The sequence below is a fragment of the Neoarius graeffei genome, chromosome 7 (assembly GCF_027579695.1).
Source record: "Neoarius graeffei isolate fNeoGra1 chromosome 7, fNeoGra1.pri, whole genome shotgun sequence".
In the NCBI taxonomy this organism is placed as follows: domain Eukaryota; kingdom Metazoa; phylum Chordata; class Actinopteri; order Siluriformes; family Ariidae; genus Neoarius; species Neoarius graeffei.
The window spans coordinates 23597972-23625595 of record NC_083575.1 but is presented as its reverse complement, the minus strand read 5'-3'; the positions used below and the strand labels follow the sequence as shown (position 1 = coordinate 23625595).

Here is a 27624-nt window from a genome sequence, read left to right as displayed (position 1 = left end):
TGAAAATGAACTGTAGGCTTGTTTAACGGGTGAGTACATGTTTAACGTCATAAAAGACTCCCAGGAGCTGGAAATAATTTCACCTTCATGATGCACGTTCCTTGTATTGCAGGAGTTTGAAGTCATCGAAGGCGTTCTCGATGTGGGAAACGGAGCCGTGATGTCTGTATGTCGTGCGGTCCAGAATGGTCTCATTGACCACTGTACTGGGCTCAGTCTCCTTGAGGCCCAGCTCATAACATCTGCACTCATCTTACCTGAATTCCACATGTGCCTCGACTTGGACGATGCATTCAAGCACAATCTCGTGGACGAACCCATGTATAAGCAACTGCAAGACTTGAACGAAGCCAATAAACGCATTCAAAGTCCACGTTACGCTTCGGAACCCTTGCCGACGGTAGCTGCGGTGAAGGACGGGGTGATTTCTGAACGGCTAGCCGTAAAGATCATTGAGATCCAGCTAGCTACGGGTGGGTTAAGAGTCGCGTACACTGGAGGTAGTTTAAGTCTTGAGACGGCATTTGAATTCGGCCTGATTCCCCAGTCTCTCTATATTCAGATATTACAAAGACAGAATACCTGGAAAGATTTGATTGATCCCAATACGGCTGAAAAGGTTTCTCTTCTTCAGCTTGTGCAAAGGAGCACTGTGCATGAGGACACAGGGCTTCGATTACTGGCGGTCAAGTCTGGAAAAGATAGAAGCATCGCGCTTACATCTGGGAAAGAGGTCAGCATTCTGACAGCGATGCATGAAGGTCTGATAGATCGAGAGACCGTGCTCCGGCTGCTGAGTGCGCAGCTCTTCGCAGGAGGCATAGTCGATCCTAGAACAAACCGTAAGCTGACAGTAGAAGAGGCCGTATCTGAAGGTCTTATTGACCAGGATACTGCCAGTGGAATTTTGAGCCACCAAGCCCAAAATGGTGGCATTGTAAACCCTAAAAACGGGGCGAGACTGACAGTCGATGAAGCTGTCCAGTGTGATTTAATGAGTTCCAGAAGTGCTCTGTTAGTTCTGGAGAGACAGAAATGTTTCACGGGCCTCCTCTGGCCTCACTCTGGCGAAATCCTCACTGTCTCGATGTCCGTACAGCACGAACTCATCACTGAGAAACTGGCACATGAGCTTCTGCGTAACCGACACAAAATAGCAGCGTTTTACATTCCGGAGAACTCCGAGGTGGTCGATATCGACTCTGCTGCACAGAACGGTTTCATCAACGCTTGCACAGTAGACTTTTTAAAAACAATAGAGATACCAGATACGTTCCCCGACGTCGATGATCTCGGTGACAGATTTTCATCATGGCTAGTCATGCGTGAGCTTCAAATCGATGGCTCGGAAAGATCCAGAGAAGGATCGGAAGCTGACGATAAGAGCATAAACGCTCCATCTTCCTCGGAAGCCAAACGCCTTTTTGTTTCATTTTTAATGATGAACAGTTACATGGACCCCAAATCAGGACAGAGGCTTTTAATTTTTGATAGGCAGTTAAATAAAATGGCTAAAGTACTGCTAGAAATGTCCGAAACTGAGACACTCGCTCATATCCACGATTCGTCCCTAGACGAGGACTTTCCCATCACACACACTGGCGAATTGGTGGTTTTGCATATTGATGAGCCTTTACCAAGAATACCAGAAGACAATATTTCAGAGATCTATACAGAGGGTGATCACTGGATAAAAACGCCAACTGCTGAATCGGACAATCTTGGTGCTACATCACTGCAAAGTGCTCCATGTAAAGTTTCAGCATCCGACATGAAAATGAACGAAAGTGTACCCGAGGACACGTCGACCGATGCATGCACAAAGTACCACACAAACGAGACGCTTAATTCCTTAGTTCCGCCTTCTACAGAACCGCACATTACACACCAGTTAAATCCTGAAATTGTGAATCAAACAAATTTGCTTTCAGAAATAGAGAAGAATGCACCTTTGAATCGCAGGGAAAATTCATTTCAAGCAAAAGATAAAGACCCCACACAGTGCTCTGTAGTGTGCACGGAAAAAGCTGAAAACATTGATTTGGGCACTGAAAGTTGCGAAGGGGTGTATGATAAGCTGGAAAGAGAACGTGTGTTACGCCTTCTCGGGGACCAAGTAAATGAGGGCGGCGTTTTAGATGCCATTTCTGAAAAGCGATACAACCTTGATGATGCTTTTGATAAGGGCCTCGTTGATGAAGAGACCGTGTTAGAGGTGCTTGCACTGCAGCTAGGAAGCCATGATGTCATGGAAAACAAAACTGTGGCCATGTCGGTATTGAAACAAGCTGTGTCACAAAGCTACATATCATCGCACTTGGCTTTGCAAATCATGCAACAACAAAATTTACTTAGTGGTTTCTGTGATTCGTCTGGAAAAAGCATCAGCTCTAGGGAGGCTTGGGAGATCGGTTTGATTACTGATGATATCAGAGGTTTAGTTCTTGATTCAGAAGAAGCCCAGGAGGTCACCGCTAATCCTGATGGAAAGCGTGTTGACAGTGCGTCTAAGGGAAAGACAGTTCATGATAAGGAAGCAGACACTGATGAAATCCCTGCTGTGGACCGTCCAAGTACTGAAAATGCACTGAATAGGTCAGAAGAAGACACTCATCTATCAACAAACTCAAAACAAATGACCAGTAGTTTGGACTCGTCGTTTATCTTCAGTACAGTTAGTAACAAGGAGAGCGTCGCTGAGGAGATTGAGGGAACGTGTCCAAGTACTGAAAATATATTAGCAACTTCAGCACCGATGTCCAGTGGATTAGACTCAACGTTACCGGTAAAGACCGGTAGTGATGATCACTTAGTCACTGCTCAGGAGAAAGCCAGTGTCGAAATCCCTGCTGTGGACTTCAGTGAAAGGTCTCCAAGTACTGAAACTGCAGGAAATACAACAGGAGAATTAACAAATTCAAATCGACTGACCAGTACTTTGGACTCATCGTTCATCCTAAATACAGTTCGTTATGAAGACGTCGCTGTTGAGATGTTTGCTGAAAATTCTCCAAGTACTGGAAAGGCAATGAAGAGATCAGATGAAGTCACTAATCGATTAGCAGCTTCAGCAGAATCACCCGATACTTTGGACTCATCGTTCACCTTAAAGATAGTTGCTAAAGATAAGGAGGAGATTGGCGCTGAGGGGTTTGGTGAAAAATGTCCAAGTACTGAGTATGAATTAAAAAGAACAGCTGAAAGCGATGCTCTTTTAACAGGTTTAACCCAATTCACTCGTAGCTTAGCACCTAGCTTGAAGATAGTTACTGGTGATGGGATCACCAACGAGGAGTTTGAGGAAAAGTGTCCGAACGCTGAAAATGAGGTGGAACGAAAAGAAAAAGCCTCAAACATATCAGCAACACAATCAAAGCAAATGACCGATAGCTTGGACACGTCATATACCTTAAAGACACCAAGGGAACAAGACATTGCCGATGGGGATTTTAGTGATAAAGGTCTAAATACTGAAACTGAAATGAAAACGCTGGAAGAAGACAATTATCTGTCAGCAGACTCAACACAAAGTAATAATAGTTTGGATGCATCATTAAATTTTAAGCCAGCTAGTCATGAGGAGGTCTTTCATAAGGAGCTTGGAGAAAAATATCCAAGTACGGAAAACGCAATAAGCAGACTAGACGATGCTCAGCTATCAACAAATTCAAATCAAATGACAAGCGCTTTAGATTCACCGCTCCTGTTAAAGACAGATCGTGAGGTGGCGATCACTCCTCTGGAGAAAGAGAGTTTTGAGAGCCCTGCTGTGGACTTCAGTGAAAAATGTCCAAGTATTGACAGTACAGTAAGTAGAACAGAAGAAGACACTCATCTGTCAGCAAATTCAAAACCAGTGATCGGTAGTTTGGACTCACAGTTTACCTTAAATGCCGTTAGTAACGAGACCACTACTGAAAAGTTTGGCGAAAAATCTCCAAGTACTGAAAATACAATAAAAATGCCAGACAATAACACTAATATATTAACAGCTTCATCACGATTGACCAGTACTTTAGACTCGTCAACAACTGTCTTTAAGGTGAACGACAAGATCAGTGCTGGAGAGTTTGGTGAAAAAAATCTAAGTACTGAAAATAAAGTGGAAAGATTAGAGGAAAGCACTCATCCATTAATAAACACAACGCGAATATCCAGCAGTTTGGACTCAACATTTTTGCAAACAACAGTTAGTGATGATGTAACTGCTGAAGGATTTGGTACTGAACTTGAAATGAAAAGAACAGACCGAAACAATCCTCTCTTAACAAACTCATCACAGATGACCAATGGTCTGAAATCAACATTATTGTTACCGCCAGGTATTGATGAAAGTACCGGTGCAAAATGTCCAAGTACTGAAAATAGTTCGAATTCATTATCCAGCTTAAAGATCACAAATGAGGAGTTTGCTGAAAAATGTCAAAGTGCTGAAAATAGAATGAAAAGCGCAAATGAAGTCCCTCAAGTATCAACAGATACAGCACGAATAACCAGTAGTCTGGAGTCATCTTTCACCTTAAAGACAGTTAGTGATGATGACATCACTGTTCAGAAACTTGGCAAAGGTTGTCAAAGTACTGAAAATGAGATGAAAAAGTCAGAGGAAGCCACCAACACAACACAGGATATATATAGTTCAGACACATTATTCACCCTAAAGACTGCTGAGGTCCCTGCTGAAAAATGTCCAAGTACTGAAAATGCAGCGAAGAGAATAGAGGAAGTCACGCCTCCATTCATTAGTAGTAGTTTGGACTCCTCATTCACCTTAAAGACGCTTAGTAACGACATCATTGAGGACACATTTGGTAAAAAAGGTCCCAGTACTGAAAATTCATTGAGGACAACTGAAGAGACTCCTCTATCAACAAACTTAACACAAATGACCAGTAGTTTGGACTCATCATTCACTCTGATGACAGATAATTGCGAGATCTGTGCTGAGGACCTAAGTAAAAAATGTCCAAGTACTGAAAAAGCAGTGAACAGAACAGATGAAGTCAGCAGTTTATCAGTAAACACAACACAGGTGCTATATAATTTGGACCCATCATTCACCCCAAAAACAGATAGTACTGAAATCCCTGTTGAAAACTTTCCAACTACTGAAAAGTCAGTGAACAGAACAGACGAAGTCACTCCTCAATTAATGACTTCAACACAAATGATCAGTACTTTGGACTCATCTTTCACCTTAAATGCAGAGGTTACTGATGATGATCTGATTGGTGAAAAACGCCCAAGTGAAAATGCAGTCAGGACATCGGACGAAGCATCTTTATCAACACACTTAACACAAATAAATAGTAGTTTGGATTCCTCATTCACCTTCCTGAGAGAGAGTGATAGGATGCCTGCTAAGGACCAGAGTAAAACATGTCCGAGTACTGAAAAGTCAGTGAACAGAACAGATGAAGCCAGTCCTCTGTTAACGACTTCGACACGAATGAACAGTAGTTTGGACTCATCATTCAACTTAAAGACCGTTAGTGATGAGACCACTGATGGTGCGTTTGGCAAAAAATGTCCAAGTACTGAAAATGCAGTGAGGACATCAGATGAAGCTTCTCTATCAACAAACTTAACACAAATGACCAGTAGTTTGGACTCATCATCCACCGTTGTGACGAATAGTGACGAGATCCCTGCTGAGGATTTTAGTCAAAGATGTCCAAGTACTGAAAATGCCGTGAGCAGGACAGAAGAAGCCACACCTCCTTTAATGACTGAAACACAAATAACCAGCAGTTTGGACTCCTTCACTTTAAAGCTGTTTAGTGATGAGATCACTGATGAGGAGTTTACTGAAAAATGTCAAAGTGCTGAAAATAGAATGAAAAGCACAAATGAAATCTCTCAAGTATCAACAGATACAACACAAATAACCAGTAGTTTGGAGTCATCTTTCACCTTAAAGACATTTAGTGATGATGAGATCACTGTTCAGAAACTTGGCAAAGGTTGTCAAAGTACTGAAAATGAGATGAAGAAGTCAGAGGAAGCCACCAACACAACACAGGATATATATAGTTCGGACTCATTATTCACCCGAAAGACTGCTGAAAAGGGTCCAAGTACTGAAAATACAGTGAACAGAATAGAGGAAGTCACGCCTCTATTAATGAGTAGTAGTTTGGATTCATCACCCACCTTAAAGACACTTAGTAACGACATCACTGATGACACATTTGGTGAAAAAGGTCCCAGTACTGAAAATTCATTGAGGACAAATGAAGGGACTCCTCTTTCAACAAACTTAACACAAACCAGTAGTTTGGACTTATCATCCACCGTTGTGACGGATAGTGACGAGATCCCTGCTGAGGATTTTAGTCAAAGATGTCCGAGTACTGAAAATGGCGTGAGCAGGACAGAGGAAGCCACACCTCCTTTAATGACTGAAACACAAATAAGCAGCAGTTTGGACTCCTTCACTTTTAGTGATGAGATCACTGATGAGGAGTTTACTGAAAAATGTGCTGAAAATGTAGTGAACAGGACAGACAAAGACACTTCTGTAAGCAGCTCAACACAAACGGTCAGTTCATCATTCATCTTAAAGACAGTCAGTGATGAGATCACTGACAAACCGTTAGATGACAAATGTCCAAGTACTGAAACTGAAGTGAAAAGAACAAGGGAAACCAGTTGTCTGTCAGGAAATACTGAAAATATAGTGAACAAGACAGAGGAAGCTACTCCTCTATTAAACAACTCAACCCAAACGATCAGTAGTTTGGACTCAAGTCCAGTTAGTGAGACAGTCACTAATAATAAGGAGCTGGGTGAAAAATGTCCATGTGCTGAAAATTTAGTGAAAGAAACCGAGGTCACCACTTATATATTAACAGACACAACACACGTGACTACTCTGAACTCCACATCGCTCTTAAAGACCGATAGTGATATTCCTTCAGCTGTTGGTTTTGATCCAGGAAAACAGGATGAGGTTGAGCGAATTATCCCTACGCATGATTTAGAGGAGCTTGACAATTCTGATTGTTTGGCTGCAGAGTTGGCGACTGTTCCAGAAAAAGAGAACGATCATGATGATGGAATTTCTTTTAATATCGCCTTGGATGCATTATGTCAAGCTCCTTTAGCCAGAGTCAGGGATGTAGCAGTTAATGAAGCAGCAGTAGACCTGAAGAGACATTCTGTTCAGGGTGATATTTCTTCCGATGGAAGGAAATTGGAGAGCTTAGTGAACGTACGCAAACAGCACAGTGCTTTCAATGAATCACAGCAAACGGCAAGTATATTCCCCGGTGAGAGAGGTTCAGAAAGCTTAAATGCAACAGAAGATATCAAAACACTGACAGATAATGAACCATCTTTATCCTCTTCGACGTTACTTCAGTTACCAGACACGAGAGCTGCGGGGAAAACAAGCGAGAGTCCTGAAAAAAGTGAAAACGTGCAAGATCAGGAACAGAGCGTGTTGTGTCAGTCGACAGATTGCTTTGTTCAAATAAATATGAATGACAAAGACGTGAATCAGTGTACAGGTCGCAAGACTAGCCTGATCGTCGAAGGACCTGAGCATGTGTGCAAGTCAGGAACGGTTAATGACCATGCAACATTCAAAGCAGCAGAGACCCAATCCAGTCTTATTGGTATCGGTATTGACAATAGGACGATCAATGATTTTGACATGATCAGTGTCAGCACCTCAGAGTCTACGGACATATCACAGCTTTGCTGTACTCCAGAAACAAGTCCCACCTCGAAGTTCTTGCCAGATGTTCTTAGTGATGATTCAAATAATAAGCACCACTCGGCCGACCAAGGTGGAGTACCTGACGCAGCAGTTGACTCCAGATACGATGCAGGATCCTTACAGTACAAAACCACCATCACTCCAGCACACATTTCAAAATCTGTTACGCTGAAGTCCAGTATTCCACCAAATTCCTCAGACAAAGACTTGCTTAATGTTCCTACACCCCAAGACTCGAGCGATTACGGAGATAAGCTGTGTGCGAATTCTTCAGTGACAAGGAGTGAATTTCTACCAGTTTATTCGAATGAACTGGAGAAAACTGCAGTGAAAGGAGCTGTAGATGAGATCGAGACCAAGGAAAGCCAAGCCCTTGACAGCGGTGAGGGCATCTCACCCACTACTGCAACTCAGCGTGATTCAAGTGTCACGGAGGCCCTTGTTGAGACCAAAGATCCAGGTCTGCTCAAGGATTTGAGTGCGCATGAGGGGTGTGTAACTCAAGACACACGTCCATCCAATGTGACTGGTCATGGTCAGGAACCAAGTAGTCCAGTGCTAATGCAGTCACAGCATCCAGAGATGATTCAAGAGATGCCTGCTAACAAAGAACCAGAACTGCTGAAAGAAACGTTAGGTCTGCTGGGAACCACTGCTCAGGGAGATGAAGGCTCATGTATGGAAGGTATTGAAACTCAACCCAAAGCTGCTACCAGTAATGGCTGTGACGATGAAGTCTTTCAGTCAGATTTGTCCAATCTGCAGCACTCGAAGGCTTCAAAAACTGAGGAAGTGGAGGGGGTCAACGTCAGACCAAGCGTAAGCATTGAATTTGATGTACATTTTCAATTTGAATAATACTATAAATAATTATCCTATCCACATTCACTGGATATGAGCAATCGCGTGCTCTGATTGGCTACCCTACTACTAGGCTATCAGCTCATATACCGTGAGTAAAGAAAAACAAAATGGCGGAGCGTTTTGCTGAACCAACCGAGAACGAAATAAAAACTACTCGAAAACAACCCCCCCAAACACAAAAAAAAAGCAACAAAATATAGAATGAAAGTATTTGATGGTAAGAACGTATCTTTTTTTTTTTTCAAGAATTATTATTGTAGCATTTTTCACAAATTGCTCCTGTCATTTCACTGGTTTGTTTCCATTCGTCATCTTTACGCATTAAAATTTGTTGAATTTTTTTAGACTGGTTCAAGAGCGCAAAGAAGTTTGAAAATTACTCAACTGAATTATCCAAGGAAGAATTAAATAAGGGGCGGGACGGTGGTGTAGTGGTTAGCGCTGTCGCCTCACAGCAAGAAGGTTCTGGGTTCGAGCCCCATGGCCGGCGAGGGCCTTTCTGTGCGGAGTTTGCATGTTCTCCCCGTGTCCGCGTGGGTTTCCTCCGGGTGCTCCGGTTTCCCCCACAGTCCAAAGACATGCAGGTTAGGTTAACTGGTGACTCTAAATTGACCGTAGGTGTGAATGGTTGTCTGTGTCTATGACTATGTTCAGACTGCACCCTGAAACGACCCATATCCGATTTTTTTGCCCATATGCGACCTGTATCCGATTTGTTATTGACAGTCTGAACGACACAGATCCGATTTTTTTCACATGCGACCCAGGCCGCTTGGATATGTGGTCCTAATTCCGATGCATATCCGTTATTTTCACATGCGACTGCAGTCTGACCGGACAGGTCGCATTCATGCGACCTACACGTCATCAACAAGAGACAAACGTCACTATTCTGCGTTGGCTAATCCCGCCTCTTTGGTGGAAAACGACAACATTTGTATAGTTTTCAGAATTTAAATAGACTTTTATAGAATTGATCAAGCTAATGGTGGATTTGGTAGGGACCTGGATGTTGATCTGTTAGCCTGATTAAATAAAACAGTTTCTATAACTGATTTATAACTTAAACCATCCTGTATTACAAGATTATAAGATTGTTCTGGAAATTTCCAGTAATTTGACACCTTCGGTCTCATTAGTCTGCTGCCCACATTAATCAGATTATTGTGTGAGTTCCGCCGCTGCCACAAAAACCACATCGCCAGGTCTCGCCTCATCTCCATGCTTTACTTGCAAACTTGAAGAGTGTGCTTTTTTTTTGTTTACGTATTACATAGATGTGCTTATATTACATGTCAATTTGCGCATGCGGGACACTTTTGGGTCGTTTTCCGTTCATATTGGAGATCGCATACAAGTCTCATATAATTGGTAATGTGAATGGCCTAACAAAAAAATCGGATTTCACAACAAATCAGATATAGGTCGTTTCAGGTTGCAGTCTGAACGTAGTGTCTGTGTCAGCCCTGTGATGACCTGGCGACTTGTCCAGGGTGTACCCCGCCTTTCGCCCGTAGTCAGCTGGGATAGGCTCCAGCTTGCCTGCGACCCTGTAGAACAGGATAAAGCGGCTACAGATAATGAGATGAGAATTAAATAAGCGTCTAAAGCTATTCTATACCTCGGGACGGCAGCAAGACGGCACTTTGTTCAACAAAACAACACTAAAGTCAATTCGTGCAGCCAGCGATAGGTTTTTAAGAAGTCCGCCTAAGCGGAAACGATTTTGTCGGGCGTTTTGTATAAAGTTTTTATTTATCGAATTTGCAAAAAATAAAAATAAAAACGCTCTGTTTCTCAAAATCCAGTGAATGTGGATAGAATAAAACAATTATTCCATTCATTCTCGTCGCACATGGCTTATAGCCGACTCGGTGCTACGCGCCTCGTCGGCTATCAGCTCATGTACGACTCGATTTCGTGGAATAACTGTTAAATATTAAATCGTAATTATTTGTGGAATGTGTTGCAGAAATGTTCTACCCAGCGTTACTTGGAATGTGTTGGTAAACTCCAGGATCACTTTGATGCCCTTGAAGACATCAGGAATGATCTTTTGGCTCAAGGTCCATTATCAACTCACATTGAAGGTTTACAAGACCAACTGGAAGCAGCTCAGGTTTGTCCGTCATTGCAAATGTGCTTTTGCGCTAATGCGTCACATACTCAGATGCTTTTTCTTGCTCTCTTTCTTCTGACTTTGTCCATCTGCTTTACTATCTAGACACGTTTTCATCCATCTTCATTTATCATCTTGTTTCTGTCTATAAAATACGTAATCCCAAACATTTTTGGTTTCTAGTCTTTGGAGGCACAACTTGCTGTATTTCCTGGCACTTTAATCTCAGACTTGGAGCTAGCTGAGCAGCTTTTAAACTCTGCTGATGAACTCATCCCCACACAAGTCCAACATGATTTAGCTACAGTTTTTGTAGATTTGCAAGCTGCTTTCACAGATGTTTGCCATTTATCATCGGAGAGACGTTATGCAATTCTCCAGGCCATCGATGCAGCCAAGGTCAGCATCTGAGAAATCGACCATATTTCTTTATTAATTTCGGATTAGAATGAATAGTCGCGTAGTATTGACAAAAGATTTATTCAAAGGGTACAACCTGTTCACATCGGAATGTTTTTCAGGCAAATTTGGAGCGTACATATCAAGATCTTTTCAGCTCCCTTGAAAAGCTATCATCCTGTATTCAAGACAGTTGCGAGACGGTTTGTAAGCTTGACGTCATGAACGCAGATGACTTGGAGACAGTTAAATATAGGATTCAACAAAATAAGGTATGATTCATAAAAATTCGTTATTTAATCTCATCAAGGGGAAGCCATGGCCTAATGGTTAGAGAAACAGCTTTGGAACCAAAAGGTTGCTGGTTTGATTCCCTGGACCAGCAGGGCTGGTTTAAGTGCCCTTGAGCGAGGTGACTAACCCCCAACCGCTCCAGCAAGAGTGGTGGTGTACGTACCTTGTGTCTGATTAACCAAAGAAAAAACGCTGATGCGATTATCAGTTCGGGCATTGAACCCGACTGACTGATTTATCTCATCACCACTTACCAATAGCCATGGAAGAGCGTGCTGGATTTTAATTCATAATCATTTAAAGGCGTTTTTCTGTTGTTTTCAGGACCTGGAGAAGAACCTGTCTGGTACTCGACAGAATCTAGAAGATACAGCTTTTGATATCCAGAACTTCATATCCGAACATGCACAGTTCCTAAACCCAACCCAGAACAGACAGATGCTGAAATCGCTCAATGCCACGCAGAGAGCCTTTAAGGAGCTGATGGACCGGGTGTTCACTCAGAGGCACGCACTGGACCTCCGTTTGGAGATCCGTGAGGATGAGATCCAGCAGCAGGTCTGAATGACTCCAAATCCTCATGGAGTTCGTTGAAACGCGTTAATCTGTTTTGGAACGGGACGCTTTTGCTGATGATAGAATCGATAAGTCAGTAGGAAATGCTCAGATGTCATGGTTTGCATGGTTTCCTTAACAACACAACAATAACATTGCATGATCACAGCATACAAGTATTTTCTAATCATGTTCACATCTTGCAGGCTTCAAGAACCCGTCGAGCACTTATTCGAGAGGACCAAAGCTTTTTGCCGTGCATCTTCTTTGGAATGCTTTCCAACAAGTCAGCCCTAACACATCTGAAAAAATAACTTTTTTTTTTTGTCTTTGTCACTTTTCTGGTCAAAGCCCAAAACACTAATCTGGTTAATAGCTAGCATGTTTACAGCATACTCGGTTGTGTTGACCTGTGTTAAATCGAAAGAATTTTCATTTAATAACTCAAGCTGTCATTTGGGCCAGAATGCTGTTGAGAAGCAGAAGGAGTTTGTAACCAAGCTGCAGGAGTTATGTGATGACCTCACCCAGACCGAGAACCGTCTCATCGGCCACCAGCAGCAATCCAACAGCGCAAAGAGCGTCGGAGACCTCCAGCAGTACCAACAAGAGAACCAGGTATACACATGCACATCATATACACTACCGTTCAAAAGTTTGGGGTCACCCAGACAATTTTGTGTTTTCCATGAAAAGTCACACTTTTATTTCCCACCATAAGTTGTAAAACGAATAGAAGATATAGTCAAGACATTTTTCTGGCCATTTTGAGCATTTAGGCCCTGTTTACATTATTTCGAATCAGCGGATCATCAGATTAACGTTTTTAAAACGATTCGCGTACACACAGCAACGCCAATACACGATTCGCGTGCACACAGCAACGCCAATACACGGATACGCTAATCACATGACTAATTAGACGGCACGTCACATGATCCCAGTGCATATCGGGCATGCGCAAGTCACTCACCACTTGCAAGTGGAAGGATGGCAAGCGAACACCTTCTCCAGCAGATAAACACACCTGGCTGTGATGTTCATGTTCTCACTGAGTTTAAGCGCCTGAAGGAGGTTGAAATGTGTAAATAAACCTCAGTGCGGCTCAGCGCTTCCTCTTGCGCTCCAAATCACTCCGCCCTGAACAGCGAGTGCCCTCTGGAGGGTGCGCACTCCGGCCCTGCGTAGCTCACAGAGCGCGCGAGTGAAGCGCACGAGCAGTGATTCGGGACTGAGCCGCTGTGTGTGTGATCCCAACGCCAGCGAATCAGGAAGGTGGATGTCACAGTGACGTTGTCCAATGACGACGTCAGCTAGAGCTCAGCACAGCGTATCCGCGTATTCTCAATGTTTACACAGCACCGGACCAGACACGAACTAGATTGGATACGTGGGCTCTGGCGAATTCCCGTTTCCCGGCGTTTTAATGTGAACGGACAGTGCATCCGCGAAGAAAACAAGACAGATACGGTCTAATGTAAACTTGGCCTTAATCGAACCCACAAATGTGAAACTCAATCTGCTCAAAGGAAGGTCAGTTTTATAGCTTCTCTAAAGAGCTCAACTGTTTTCAGCTGTGCTAACATGATTGTACAAGGGTTTTCTAATCATCCATTAGCCTTCTGAGGCAATGAGCAAACACATTGTACCATTAGAACACTGGAGTGAGAGTTGCTGGAAATGGGCCTCTATACACCTATGGAGATATTGCACCAAAAACCAGACATTTGCAGCTAGAATAGTCATTTAGCACATTAGCAATGTATAGAGTGCATTTCTGATTAGTTTAAAGTGATCTTCACTGAAAACAACAGTGCTTTTCTTTCAAAAATAAGGACATTTCAAAGTGACCCCAAACTTTTGAACGGTAGTGTATACACTGGTATTTCGCTGAGAAACAATATATTTGATTAAAAATGTAAGACGCTAACTTGTTTATCTGTTGAGGTTGTAAGTGCGCTTTGCTTAGATTTGTTGACTCGGTGCTAAATTCACGACTCCTTCCTTCCTGGTCTGTCCCGACTGTTCAATCAGGCTTTGCAGAAAGACATCCAGGCGAACGTAAGTGCCTTGAACGAAGTCATCAGTAGCACTACGAAGTTCCTGGAGGAGAACCGGAGCAAACTGACACCCGAGCAGGTGGCCGCTATTGAGCTCAAGTTGGAAGAAGTGAAGAGCAAAGCCAATATGCTTAATCAAAGAGCAGAGGAAACAAGGAAGGAACTGGAGAAAGTTGTGACGACTGTGATCAAGCAGGAGACCGAAAAGGTTGGACAGTTTCTCCTGCTGCTCCTGTTCACACTGATAACTCTAGCTTGCTGTAAGTATTTTGTAAAATAAAAAAAAATGTGTATATTTGTGTTCAGGTTGCAGCTGTGGAGCAACTCGAAGAGACCAAAAACAAAATCGAGGTTCTTTTAGAGTGGGTATCCAACATCGGGAAAGAAAAAGAGATGGGAGGAATGGCCAAAGAGAACGGAAACCTGCCAGTAGAAGGGAAATTAACAGGAAGGGAAGACGACCCTAATGGAAATGCACTGGACACCACAGATAACACCTCACAGTGGTCTGGAGAAGACACTAAAGAACTGGATATAGATCAACAATATGAGAAGCTTAAGGTAAGTCGAAGTTTGCGTAATCATGTTTCAGTAAGCAGTAACTCTGAGAGATTTCGAGAAATAACGGTTAAACATCTGCGTACAGGCTCACCACCAAGAGATCCTCTCCCAGCAGCAAGACCTAATCATTGCCACGCAGTCGGCCCAGGCTCTGCTGGACAAGCAGGTAGATGTTCTCTCTCCAAGTGAAAAAGAGAAGCTCCAGAAGGACATCCAGGAGCTGAGGGGCCGCTATGAGACCTCACTCACCCAGGCTGAGCAACAGATGAAGCAGATGCAGAGTGTTCAGGAGGAGCTGCGCAAGTTCCAAGGTGACTATGAAGAGTTTGGAGTGTGGCTGCAGCAGGCACACGAGCAGATGGCAGATCTGGGAGACCCCACTGGCCACTTAGATGTTCTGCAGGAGAAGCTTCAGAAGCAGAAAAGCTTCTACGAGGATGTGATCTCCCACAAGGGTGACTTGCGTTTCATCACCATCTCAGGCCAGAAGGTGCTGGACGTGGCCAAGGCCTGCAGCCGTAGCGAGTGTAAGGAGAAACAGGGATTGCTTGAGGTGGACACTTCCGGAACGTGCGCTGCTGTGAAGGAGAAGCTGGATTCCACTGCTACTCAATACAAAGTCCTGCACACCCAAGTAATTGCCCTTGGTCTTTGCATGCTTTTGCAAAGTGTTGCAGTGTTTCCTAGCATGGTGCTTTCCATTCCTGACCAACAGATGGCAACATTTCTATGCAAATAAAGTAATAATAAGCCCTGAGTATCACCACTTCATCCAAAGCCGATACCTCAGGCCATTAACCCTTTACGTCACAAGCTTATTACACAGTCTGTCATCTTTATCAACTACAACAAGTTATTTTCATATGAATCTAATTGGAAAATATATAATTAGCAGGACAATTATCCCCGCGCCCTCCTCAGTTATTGGCACCCGTTGTAAAAACGAGTAAAACCGGTTCGAGAAAAATCCGTCTTTTGGTGAAGTCGCTTCATCTCACACTGAAAAAAATGAGAAAAATCCGACCTTTACTTGAAATAATTTTAGGTGGTGTAGTGGTTAGCGCTGTCGCCTCACAGCAAGAAGGTCCGGGTTCGAGCCCCGTGGCCGGCGAGGGCCTTTCTGTGTGGAGTTTGCATGTTGTCCGCGTGGGTTTCCTCCGGGTGCTCCGGTTTCCCCCACAGTCCAAAGACATGCAGGTTGGGTTAACTGGTGACTCTAAATTGAGCGTAGGTGTGAATGTGAGTGTGAATGGTTGTCTGTGTCTATGTGTCAGCCCTGTGATGACCTGGCGACTTGTCCAGGGTGTACCCCGCCTTTCGCCCGTAGTCAGCTGGGATAGGCTCCAGCTTGCCTGTGACCCTGTAGAACAGGATAAAGCGGCTATAGATAATGAGATGAGATGAGATGCTTGTGTCACACTGTCTCATGTCTTGCCACACAGGGGCGCAGATACGTTTTTTGAACTGGGGGGGACAAAGCTGCCAGCAAACCAACCCCAACCCCACCCCCAACATGTGTTGTCAACATGTGTTGATTTTCTAACTATGCCTGTGTGTTGCGTGAGCGGCAGTCAGTCAACAACTCTTCGCAAAGTTTCCTTATGAAACAATATGCTCGCTGAAATTATGGCAGGGAACGCCAGATTGAACATTAAAACTGCCTTCTGAGCACTGTATCTACAGGCTACCACCGAAAGAAGGAGGCTACCAGAAAGGCATCTGTACTCCGTACGATTTTACTTTCACTACGACATTACTTTGAACAGACTATCAAAAAATTGCAAGGTGATATGATAAAGTAAGGCACAGTTTACTTACAGTCGTTGTTTTTTGAAAAAACGATGCAGTCGTTTTCTGCCTTTTCGGTTTGGCACCCTTCATCATGCCGTGTTGGGGTCCTGAACTAGGAGCTGTCCCCGATATGCCTGTCAAACTTGTTGTGGGTAACCATAGCAACCAAGCTCGAGCTCGCAACCTGTGCAGTCTGCGCAGCTCAACCAACCGAATATCAGTCTTTGTTTTGTTTTATGTGAGTTGTTGCAACTATGTATGTACTGCTGTGCACCTCAATAAACCGAATGGTAATTAGTCTTTTGATTTTTCCGTGAGGTTTGCCTTATGCAAAGAAAGACAGCATAGATGTTTTTTCCTCCCTATAAGGGGGGGACTGAACGAGGTGAATTTAAATCTGGGTGGGACGAATCCCACCCGTCCCACCCTCTATCTGCGCCCGTGTTGCCACATAAGCGGCGTGTAGATCAAACGGCAAGAAATGAGGCGTATTTTGTCTAAAATTAAAGTCCTGTGACGTACACGGCATTATCATGGGGTAAAGTTATGGCATACTGAGGCATATGCGTAGCATTGCCGCGGCATTTCGCTCTTACATGTAACCTGTGGCATTCACACTGCATTCGTTGTCATTCATCAGCTCACTGCCTGAACTGATAATCACATCATCAGGCTTTCATTGGCTAATCAGACACGAGGTACTGTACGCCACCACTCTTGCCAGAGCGGTTGGGGGTTAGGTGCCTTGCTCAAGGGCACTTAAGATAGTCCTGCTGGTCCAGGGAATTGAACCAGCAACCTTTTGGTCCCAACGCTGTTTCTCTAACCATTAGGCCATGGCTTCCCTATTATTCTGTACAGTCAAGAAAGCATCATGCCAGCGAAGAAGTCAGGACCCAAGAAGGGCAAGGGAAGGGTGAAGACATCAGCCGCATCCACCCAGCCAGCCCCGGAGCCGCCTTCATCAGACACATGTCAACTAAAGCGTACGCATGGCGTAATAGGTGCTCGAGCAACGTTCCCGCTGCATAGCTTTCGTTTTTACGGCGTACACGTGACGTATCAAAGCTGCTACGTACGCACTACGGATTTTGAAGTGCGGACTTAAAAATACGCCGCACCCTGACGTACAAGGAGATCGCGTCATGCATCCTAGAGTATTAGCTACAGTACGTAAGCTGGCGATGCTGTGACGTTCCTTTCTTACTGCTACGTATCCTGATACGCCGTACATACGCCAGGCTGAAACGCCAATGTGTGACACAAGCATTAGAGACACAGAGCAGGGCATCTGAGACCATTCCTCTTCACATCATCCAGGGTCCGAGGCCCTTTCTTGTGCTCTCTCCTCTTCAGCTCACCCCACAGGTTCTCACTGGGGTTCAGGTCAGGGGACTGAGATGGCCAGGGCAGAAGCTTGATTCTGTGCTCAGCTAATCATTTTTGTGTTGATTTGGACATATGCTTCAGATCATTGTCCTGTTGGAAGATCCAGTGACAAGTCAGTTTTAGTTTCCTGCCAGAAGCAGCCAGGTTTTGATTTAAAATGTCCTGGTATTTCATGGAGCCCATGATGCCATGTACAAGGTTTCCAGGGCCTTCAGCCCCAAAACATCACAAAACTTCCACCATATTTTACAGTTGGGATCGGGTTCTTCTCATTCTAGCCGTCTTTCTTTTTACGCCAAACCCATCTTGAGTGTTTATTGCCAAAAAGGTCCTTTTTTTTTTTACAGCAGACCAAAGAACACGGTTCCAGTCAAAGCTGTAATAGCATTTCGCAAACTTCAGGCTCTTGCGTTTGTGGTTAACTGACAAAAAAGGCTTTTTTCTGACATATCTTCCAAATAATCTGTTGGCATGGAGGTGGAGTCTGATGGTGGTTTTGGAGACTCGGAAACCCCAAGATTTTACTTGTTCTTGTAACTCACCAACACTGATCCTTGGGGATTTATTTAGTAAGTAAGTAAGTAAGTAAGTAAGTAAGTAAGTAAGTAAGTAATTTATTTGTATAGCACATTTAAAACCAAAGTGCTTCACAGTAAAATAGTAAGAAAAATAAAATAGAATAAAATAAATTAAAAGAAATAAATACAAAATATACAGAAATATACAGGTACCAGTACTGACAGATGAGACAGAGCAAACAAGACAGGAAAGAAACAACAGCACAGCAATACAACAATACATACAGTAATAGGGTCTCCATCCCAGAATCCCACAATTTCAAAGGTCATTGAAGGCAAGTCTAAACAGGTGTGTTTTGAGAGAGGTTTTAAACACTGACACCTCAGATGCAGATCTCAGTTCCTGTGGTAGACTATTCCAGAGACGTGGGGCATAGACACTAAAGGCCCTGTCCCCTTTCATGGAAAGCCGTGCACGTGGGACCATCAGCTGTCCCTGGGATGCAGATCTCAGTGACCGTAAAGGGACATATAGACTTAACATGTCCACTATATATGTTGGAGCACGTCCATGTAATGCTTTAAAAACTGTCAGTGCTACTTTGTACTGGATTCTAAACTTCACAGGGAGCCAATGTAGGTCCGCCAATATGGGTGTGATGTGATCTCTTTTCCTGGCTCCAGTAAGTAGCCTGGCTGCTGCATTTTGGACTAGCTGTAAACGTGCAAGAGATGATTCACAAATGCCAGTGTAAAGTGCATTACAATAGTCCAGTCTTGAGGTAATAAAAGCATGTATGAGTTTCTCAAGATCTGGTACCGTTAAAAAAGATTTTAACTTGGCTATGGACCTAAGCTGAAAAAAGCTGCCCTTTACAACAGCATTTATCTGCTTATCAAATTTTAGCTCTGAGTCAAATAGTACACCAAGATTTCTGACTAGGGGTTTGCTAAAAGCAGTTAGAGGGCCAAGATCTTTCTTCAGGGCCTCAGTTTTGTTAGGAGGTCCAAATAGTATTACCTCAGTTTTGTTGGCATTTAACTGCAAAAAACTGTGAGCCATCCATGTTTTGACCTCTGTGATGCAGTCACTGAGCAATTTCATGGAGCCCTGGCTTCCAATGGACAGAGGAAGGTACAGTTGCAGATCATCTGCATAAAAATGAAATGAAATGTTGTGCTTGTGCAGGATTTGACCTAGAGGAAGCATATAAAGAGAGAAAAGAAGAGGGCCCAAAATGGACCCTTGTGGGACTCCAGAGGTCAAGGTAGCTGGTGTGGATGAAAAGGTCCCAATGTTAACTGTGTAAGATCTGTGCTTAATGTAGGAAATAAACCACTGTAGAGCCATGCCTCTAATACCCACACAATATTCTAGACGCTCAATGAGAATGTCATGGTCCACTGTATCAAAAGCAGCACTCAGATCTAATAAAACCAGTATAGAACAATTTCCAGAATCTACATTCATTAACCGGTCATTTGTAACTTTAACAAGAGCAGACTCTGTGCTGTGAAATGCCCTGAAACCTGACTGAAAAGTTTCAAAGATGTTATTGCTCTGCAGAAAAGATGTCAGTTGGACAGAGAGAACTTTTTCTAGAACTTTACTTCGAAATGGTAGTTTAGATATAGGCCTATAGTTACTTAAGTTGTTTACATCCAAATTATGCTTCTTTAAAAGAGGCTGGACTATGGGCCTGTTTGAAGCAGTTAGGAACTGTACCATGCACAAGGCTAGAATTTATAATAGCCAGAACATCATAACCAATAGTATCAAAGTTTGCTTTAAAAAACCAGGAGGGCATTACATCATTTGCAGAGGTAGAGGATTTCATGTGTCTGATAATGTCTGATAGATTAGAATATGAAATCAATTCAAAACATTCAAAAGTCATAGTAGCTGGTGTGTAAATAGGTCTTATTCCAGTGATTAATATGTTGGACCTAATGCTTTCCACCTTACCAACAAAGAACTTCAAAAAGTCCTCGCAGTTTTTGTGTGATGCATTTGGACCCCTACATGGTGTCGGATTTAAAACCGAATTTATTTTCTTAAATAAAAATGCAGGTAGGGCGGCACGGTGGTGTAGTGGTTAGCGCTGTCGCCTCACAGCAAGACGGTCCTGGGTTCGAGCCCCGGGGCCGGCGAGGGCCTTTCTGTGTGGAGTTTGCATGTTCTCCCCGTGTCCGCGTGGGTTTCCTCCGGGTGCTCCGGTTTCCCCCACAGTCCAAAGACATGCAGGTTAGGTTAACTGGTGACTCTAAATTGACCGTAGGTGTGAATGTGAGTGTGAATGGTTGTCTGTGTCTATGTGTCAGCCCTGTGATGACCTGGCGACTTGTCCAGGGTGTACCCTGCCTTTCGCCCGTAGTCAGCTGGGATAGGCTCCAGCTTGCCTGCGACCCTGTAGAAGGATAAAGCAGCTAGAGATAATGAGATGAGATGAAAAATGCAGGTTTGTGCTGATTTATGGTGATCAACCCAGAAAAATACTTTGCTTTTTCGGATGCAGCCAGCTCTTGGAAAATACACAAACTTGACTTAAACATCTCGAGTGACACCTGAAGCCTATCTTTTTTTTTTTCCATCTACGCTCTGCTCTTCTACAAGCTTGTCTTGCAGAACGAACAGTCTCATCCAGCCAAGGTTGAGATTTAAATCTGGGGTTGTAAATTCTAAGAGGAGCAGCCACATCTAATGCTAAGCCACAGTTACTCATAAAAACAGACACAAGCTCCTCAGTGCTCGCATGAGGGCAGGGATGAGAGTGAGATAGATTAGAATATTCCTCAGAGAATTGAGATGGAGATGAAGGAGAAAACTTCCTAGAATAGTGTTGTGCAGTTTTGATAACTGTCTGATTTGTGGGCAAGAACGCCTTAAACAGAACTGTTTTATGATCAGAAAAAACAGTATCCATTACAGTGACTGCATCAACACTAAAACCATGGGTCAAGACCAAATCTAGTGTATGACCATGTTCATGAGTAGGACCTTTTACATTTTGAGTGAAATCAAAAGAGTCCCAAGCCTCTCTTATCCTCCTCCTCACTGTACACGGCGGCAAAATAAACTCGCGTCCTCTTCCAGGCAAGCTTCTAACCGTTCCAGTTGGTGTCCACTTTTTTTTGTTATTGCCCTAAGAGTAGAAATAGACATTTTCAGGTGAGTAGCTATTTTTTTTTTTTTTATAACTATTCCTTGACTTATGAAGGTCAACACACTTCTCCCTCATTTGGTTTGTGTGTCCTCTTATCTTTCCCATGTTGATGGACGACTAAGGGAATTTGGCCTTTGTGTCACCTCATATTTGTTCCCCGGTTAATCAGGAAGTCATGGATTACAGCTTGAAAGCTCCCACACACTCCAGTCAAATCAAACATCAGTGGCGGTTGGTGAAAAAAGTTCTTGGCCGGGCTGGTGTGCCAATAGATTTCCCTGCCTAGTCCAGTATAAGCATTCAAATGAACAGTCAGAAAATGACAACAGTTCCACAATAATAATTTAATTTCCTTTTCGAAGTCAGCAGTTTCACAGATAAAGTAAATTAACAGTTTACAGCTATATTAGGCTCCATTTATGCTTTGGAAAGGAACGGTATCAAATACAATACAATACTCAAGTTCTTGAGAGAAGTTTATAGCAAGGGTTTGATTTCAGCTGAATCTATACAAATCAACAGTGTGTGTGTGTGTGTGTGTGAGAGAGAGTGAGTGAAAGAGAGAGGGGAAGGTTTCTCAGGTGAGTGTGGGACTGAGTGATTGTATGAAAAGAAATAGAGAGAGAGAGAGGTGGTGTGTGTGTCTGATTCTAAGGTGAGTGTAAGAGTTCTGTGAGAGAGTGACTATGAAATGAGGTGTGTGTGTTCTGAGCTTGGTGTATTTCTGTGAAATGAGAGAGAGAGAGGGGGAGTGAAACACAGCGTTGACACTCTTGTTGTGAATACAAACTATGACAAGAAAGATGTGTGATTATTGTCCAGTATGAACCAAAAGTCTAGTTTTGAACATCATCTCTAACCAAAGACAGAGAGAGAGAGGTACATTTTCTGTAGCAGGGGCGAAATTTCCATTAAATTCGGCGATGCTGATTGTCCAAATCTCATCTCATCTCATTATCTCTAGCCGCTTTATCCTGTTCTAGAGGGTTGCAGGCAAGCTGGAGCCTATCCCAGCTGACTACGGCCGAGAGGCGGGGTACACCCTGGACAAGTCGCCAGGTCATCACAGGGCTGACACATAGACACAGACAACCATTCACACTCACATTCACACCTACGCTCAATTTAGAGTCACCAGTTAACCTAACCTGCATGTCTTTGGACTGTGAGGGAAACCGGAGGAAACCCATGCGGACACGGGGAGAACATGCAAACTCCGCACAGAAAGGCCCTCGCCGGCCACGGGGCTCGAACCCGGACCTTCTTGCTGTGAGGCGACAGCGCTAACCACTACACCACCGTGCCGCCCCCTTAAGTAAAACTGACCTTGATAATAAAATGTGTAAAAAAATATATTTATTTTTTCCCCCTCCACATCTGGGAGGGCGGCGGCACGGTGGTGTAGTGGTTAGCGCTGTCGCCTCACAGCAAGAAGGTCCGGGTTCGAGCCCCGTGGCCGGCGAGGGCCTTTCTGTGCGGAGTTTGCATGTTTTCCCCGTGTCCGCGTGGGTTTCCTCCGGGTGCTCCGGTTTCCCCCACAGTCCAAAGACATGCAGGTTAGGTTAACTGGTGACTCTAAATTGAGCGTAGGTGTGAATGTGAGTGTGAATGGTTGTCTGTGTCTGTGTCAGCCCTGTGATGACCTGGCGACTTGTCCAGGGTGTACCCCGCCTTTCCCCCGTAGTCAGCTGGGATAGGCTCCAGCTTGCCTGCGACCCTGTAGAACAGGATAAAGCGGCTACAGATAATGAGATGAGATGAGATGAGATCATGCGTCAGTTACATTGTGTTCACTATCATTTTCAGGGGTGCCAATAATTGTGGCACAAGTGTTTTTGTTGAAAATAATTATGTCTTGATGAGGGATTTGATTTTCTGTGAATAAATTTATTTCAATTAAATGTTTGGTTTTTCTCATTTTTTTTTCAGAGTGACCCGAAGCGACTTCACCAAAAGGTGGATTTTTTTTTCTAACCCTTTTCAGTCGTCTTTACAAGGGGCGCCAGTAATCATGGGGCGCACTGTGTACGGGGTAAAAGAAAACAAAAGAGGGAGCACAGAGGCCAAATCTAATCAGACCAAATGATTCATTGACATGGGGATTATTAGAGAATCACAAATGAAATGAGACCTGTATAAATCAGGCAGCGCTTTCCGTATATATGCACGAAAAAAGCAGCATGCATGAAAATGATTAAGGGCACTAAGGGGACCCGAGCGCTTTTTGTCCCCACACAGTGAGACAGAGTGACATCATTAAAAGATACAGTTCTTTCCCAGTTGTATCGTGCGTTATAGGAGATGACTCAGTGGTATTAATGTTGGCAGAGGAAGGTTTGAGAAGAGGTTTTTTTTCCCCTGAAATAAATTTGCTTTGGTGAAAAGTTAGCTTTCGTAAATATTTTCAGTGTCAGATTAAGCGAATTAAACAAATTATTTGACCATAACCTTTTCGCCAAGGATATCGATAATTCTGATGCTGACTGTAAGGACAAGAAATGTAAGTCTGGATTTACCGGAAGGTTCCGAGAGTTTAAGTGGTTAATAAACTTCATTTTTCCTCCTTCCATCTATCTTAAAAGTTGAACGCATGTACAGTATAGTGCGTACTTATCATGAACTCTCCTTTGTTTCAGTGCAACCAGCTTGGAACCAATCTCAAAGATGTCGTCGACAAGTACAAGAAGTATGAAGATGCTACTAGTGGCCTGTTGACATGGCTGAATAGTTCTGAGGCAGAGGCGAGAAAGCAGCAGTCTGAACCTATAGCTGCAGACCCACAAACACTCCAGAGGCAACTAGAAGAGGCCAAGGCATGAGAGAAAGACACACATTTTCTTCATCATTCACAGCTACGCCATTGGAGTCAAAACATTTACATTTAACATAGACAACATGCAATGGAAAAGCTGTTCTTGCACCCCGTCTTCAGAATTTGCTCACAGTCCTAAAAGGGCTGGAAGATCAACACTCAACCGAGCAGACACTCCATATACAAATACACTCTTTTCCAAACAACAAAACAACACACGACTGCATGAATCACACAAACCACCTGAAGGTTTTGTTAAACGACCGGAGAACACCATTAGCTCGTTTCAACATTGTTTATCTGCGTTAATCCTCACTCCGTAGGCGTGCATATTTAACAGTTATTCCACGAAATCAGCTAGCAGGATGAGTCGAAGACGCGTAGCTGAATGGAATATATCTGATATACCACGATAAAAGCCAGCCAATATCTCATCTCATCTCATTATCTGTAGCCGCTTTATCCTGTTCTACAGGGTCGCAGGGAAGCTGGAGCCTATCCCAGCTGACTACGGGCGAAAGGCGGGGTACACCCTGGACAAGTCGCCAGGTCATCACAGGGCTGACACATAGACACAGACAACCATTCACACTCACATTCACACCTATGGTCAATTTAGAGTCACCAGTTAACCTAACCTGCATGTCTTTGGACTGTGGGGGAAACCGGAGCACCCGGAGGAAACCCACGTGGACACGGGGAGAACATGCAAACTCCACACAGAAAGGCCCTCGCCGGCCACGGGGCTCAAACCCGGACCTTCTTGCTGTGAGGCGACAGCGCTAACCACTACACCACCGTGCCGCCACCAATATTATTATTATTATTATTATTATTATTATTATTATTCATACACATTCGATGGAGCAATTATCGATTTTACAAAAAGTTAAGAACAGGGCGGTAACTTGCCAATCCTGAATTCTGATCGAATGTAATTCAGTGTTCTGTCAATCCGATGTACTGTACAAAGTCAAAGTTCTAACAATAAAAATGGTACAAGTCCAAAAAGCCTGAACAACAATCCGGCTTATATACAAGCTATATACAGGTTGACAGTTCAAGTCCACAGTTACTTTTGATCGTAGTTACATTACAGTTGTTCAAAAGAAAAGAGCTTTGCTGAGTGAAGTCCATGAGCGAAGTCGTCTTGTAAAAGTCTCCGTCACTTTTCCTCACCTCCAAGTAGAACTTTGACAATATTTCCGCTATTGCTCTCTTTTCCAGTTTTTCGATGTCCATTGATATGTTTTTCTCTTGTAAATATGCATGAAGAATATCCAGTGAAGTGCTAGTAGCCTTTTGGGTCTTCAGCGCGTCTTCCTCTTTCAAAATATATCTTCCGCTTTAAATCTTCCGCTTTTAACGAAACAAACCTCGTGGCCAAGTTTGTGGACAAACTGTCACAGTCACTCGTTAGCGCGGAAGTTTTATGTCTCCGATGTGTCTCTTTTCCAGTTTCTCAGTGTCCGTTGTTATGTTTTTCTCTTGTAAATATGCGTGAAGAATGTATCATGAAGTTTTGGTAGCCTTTCAGGCGTTCAGTGCGTCTTTAGTTTCAGTTTTCAGTTTATTTATTCAGTGCTTAAACCTAGCACTGGATCTTCTCTCTTTCCCGGCCGACAAAGAAATGATTGTGCGCATGCGCAGCAGAAAAGCTTTGTCATTGGAGCTTTGCATGAGCTCCGATGTGTGACGTCGTGTTGTCTTGACATCGTGCAATATTATAACAATATTCAAGCTCATTCTCCATTGGGTAGAGCGGCGTAATACATGGAGGATAAGCAATATGATAACAATATTGCATGACATCGATAAGCCCACTAGAAGGGAAGAGAATACATGTTTTTATTCCTTGGAAAAAGCGGCCTGTGTGTATAACAATAGCTGATAGCCGACGAGGCCCGTAGTGCCGACGTACGACAAGATTGAGTGGAATAATTGTTTTATTCTATCCACATTCACTGGATTTTAAGAAACAGAGCATTTTTATTTTTATTTTCTGAAAATTCAATAAATAAAAACTTCATACGAAACGTCCGACAAAATCATTTCCGCTTAGAACGTAAACAAACCAGCGAAATGACAGGAGCAATTTGTGAAAAATGCTGTAATAATAATAATTCTTGAAAAATAAAAAAGATACATTCTTACCATTAAATACTTTCATTCCATGTTTTTTTTTTGGGGGGGGGGGTTGTTTTCAAGTAGAGTTTTTATTTCGTCCTCGGTTGGTTCAGCAAGACGCTCCGCCATTTTGTTTTTCTCTACTCATGGTATATGAGCTGATAGCCTAGGAGTAGAGTAGCCAATCCAAGCACATGATTGCTCATATCCAGTGAATGTGGATAGAATAAATACGAGATTAGATATGTTTCCTTTTTTTAGTAATTGTTTTTATGGTTCTGTTTGTTAAACTAATTACTCACCCAAGTCCCAATAATTCTTTTGAAAATTCTCTTGATTTATCTTACGCTACATTATACTGATAATGATTAGTGATATTATTTCGCGTTTCGTTGTCTGTCTCAGGCTCTTCAAGGGCAGACAACTGGCCATCAGGTGGCTCTGGAGACGCTACGCAAAACAACAGATGCTCTTATCGCAGCAGAAGGAGACCTGCTAAACAACAAAGATGAGATTCAGGAAGCAGTCGGTGGGTCATACTTTTTCAAATCTCTATTCCTAAAGTAAAATTCTGTCTCGTAAAAAGTACATAAATGGCGTGCTGAGAACCAAATATTTTAATATAAATGACCTTTGCGGGACCTTTTTAAGGCGTTCAGAGTACTATAACGTTGTTCCAGTATTCTATAAGTCTGCAACAGTATTACAGTCTACTACAGTGTTTACAGTTAAAATGGTTTGTGGTATCCATACTTGACGTATCTCAAAACTTTTTTCAGATGATATTGTGGAAAGGTACGACAACTTGTCCAAGTCAGTGAGTGACCGAAATGAGAAGCTGCAGGTGACGTTAACACGCTCGCTCAGCGTGCAGGATGGTCTGGACGAGATGATGAACTGGATGAAGAAGGTGGAGGAAAATGTTGGGGAAGATTCGCAAGTGCCCCTCGACTCAGCTGCTATTGCGGATGCGCTCAGCAGGGAGGCAGTACGTTGCTTTTTCTCACCAATAGAACATTATTATGACGTTTTTATTATAGCAGTTGTCTTGTTGCCTGTATTTCCTTACCGTCTGCCTTATTGTTCTCCCCATCGTTCCAAATAGTATCATCCCCACAACATCGTTAGCAACTGGATTAGTTGACTAGTTTATGCAACCCTAATACTAATACCATTTAACATTTAAATAATGTTGGCTGGCATTGAGTGGCGTTGAATATATCAGATATATTCGACTCGTTCAATATC

The 27624-nt window shown here is 43.2% G+C and overlaps 1 protein-coding gene across 6 annotated transcripts in view; it reads left to right on the top strand.

The window, feature by feature from the left end:
- The window catches only part of dst (dystonin), a 340713-nt gene that overhangs the window by 205962 nt on the left and 107127 nt on the right, over window positions 1–27624 (top strand). For 4 of the 6 annotated variants that reach the window (XM_060925410.1, XM_060925409.1, XM_060925411.1 and 1 more), the window contains 12 exons: window positions 113–8542; window positions 10560–10706; window positions 10890–11105; window positions 11228–11377; window positions 11724–11957; window positions 12420–12572; window positions 13989–14222; window positions 14321–14575; window positions 14661–15209; window positions 24074–24250; window positions 26782–26905; window positions 27156–27364. In XM_060925410.1, the coding sequence (XP_060781393.1) occupies window positions 113–8542; window positions 10560–10706; window positions 10890–11105; window positions 11228–11377; window positions 11724–11957; window positions 12420–12572; window positions 13989–14222; window positions 14321–14575; window positions 14661–15209; window positions 24074–24250; window positions 26782–26905; window positions 27156–27364 (10878 nt within the window). The remainder of the gene's footprint in view (window positions 1–112; window positions 8543–10559; window positions 10707–10889; window positions 11106–11227; window positions 11378–11723; window positions 11958–12419; window positions 12573–13988; window positions 14223–14320; window positions 14576–14660; window positions 15210–24073; window positions 24251–26781; window positions 26906–27155; window positions 27365–27624) is intronic. The other 2 variants (XM_060925412.1, XM_060925414.1) reach the window with 2 other exon arrangements.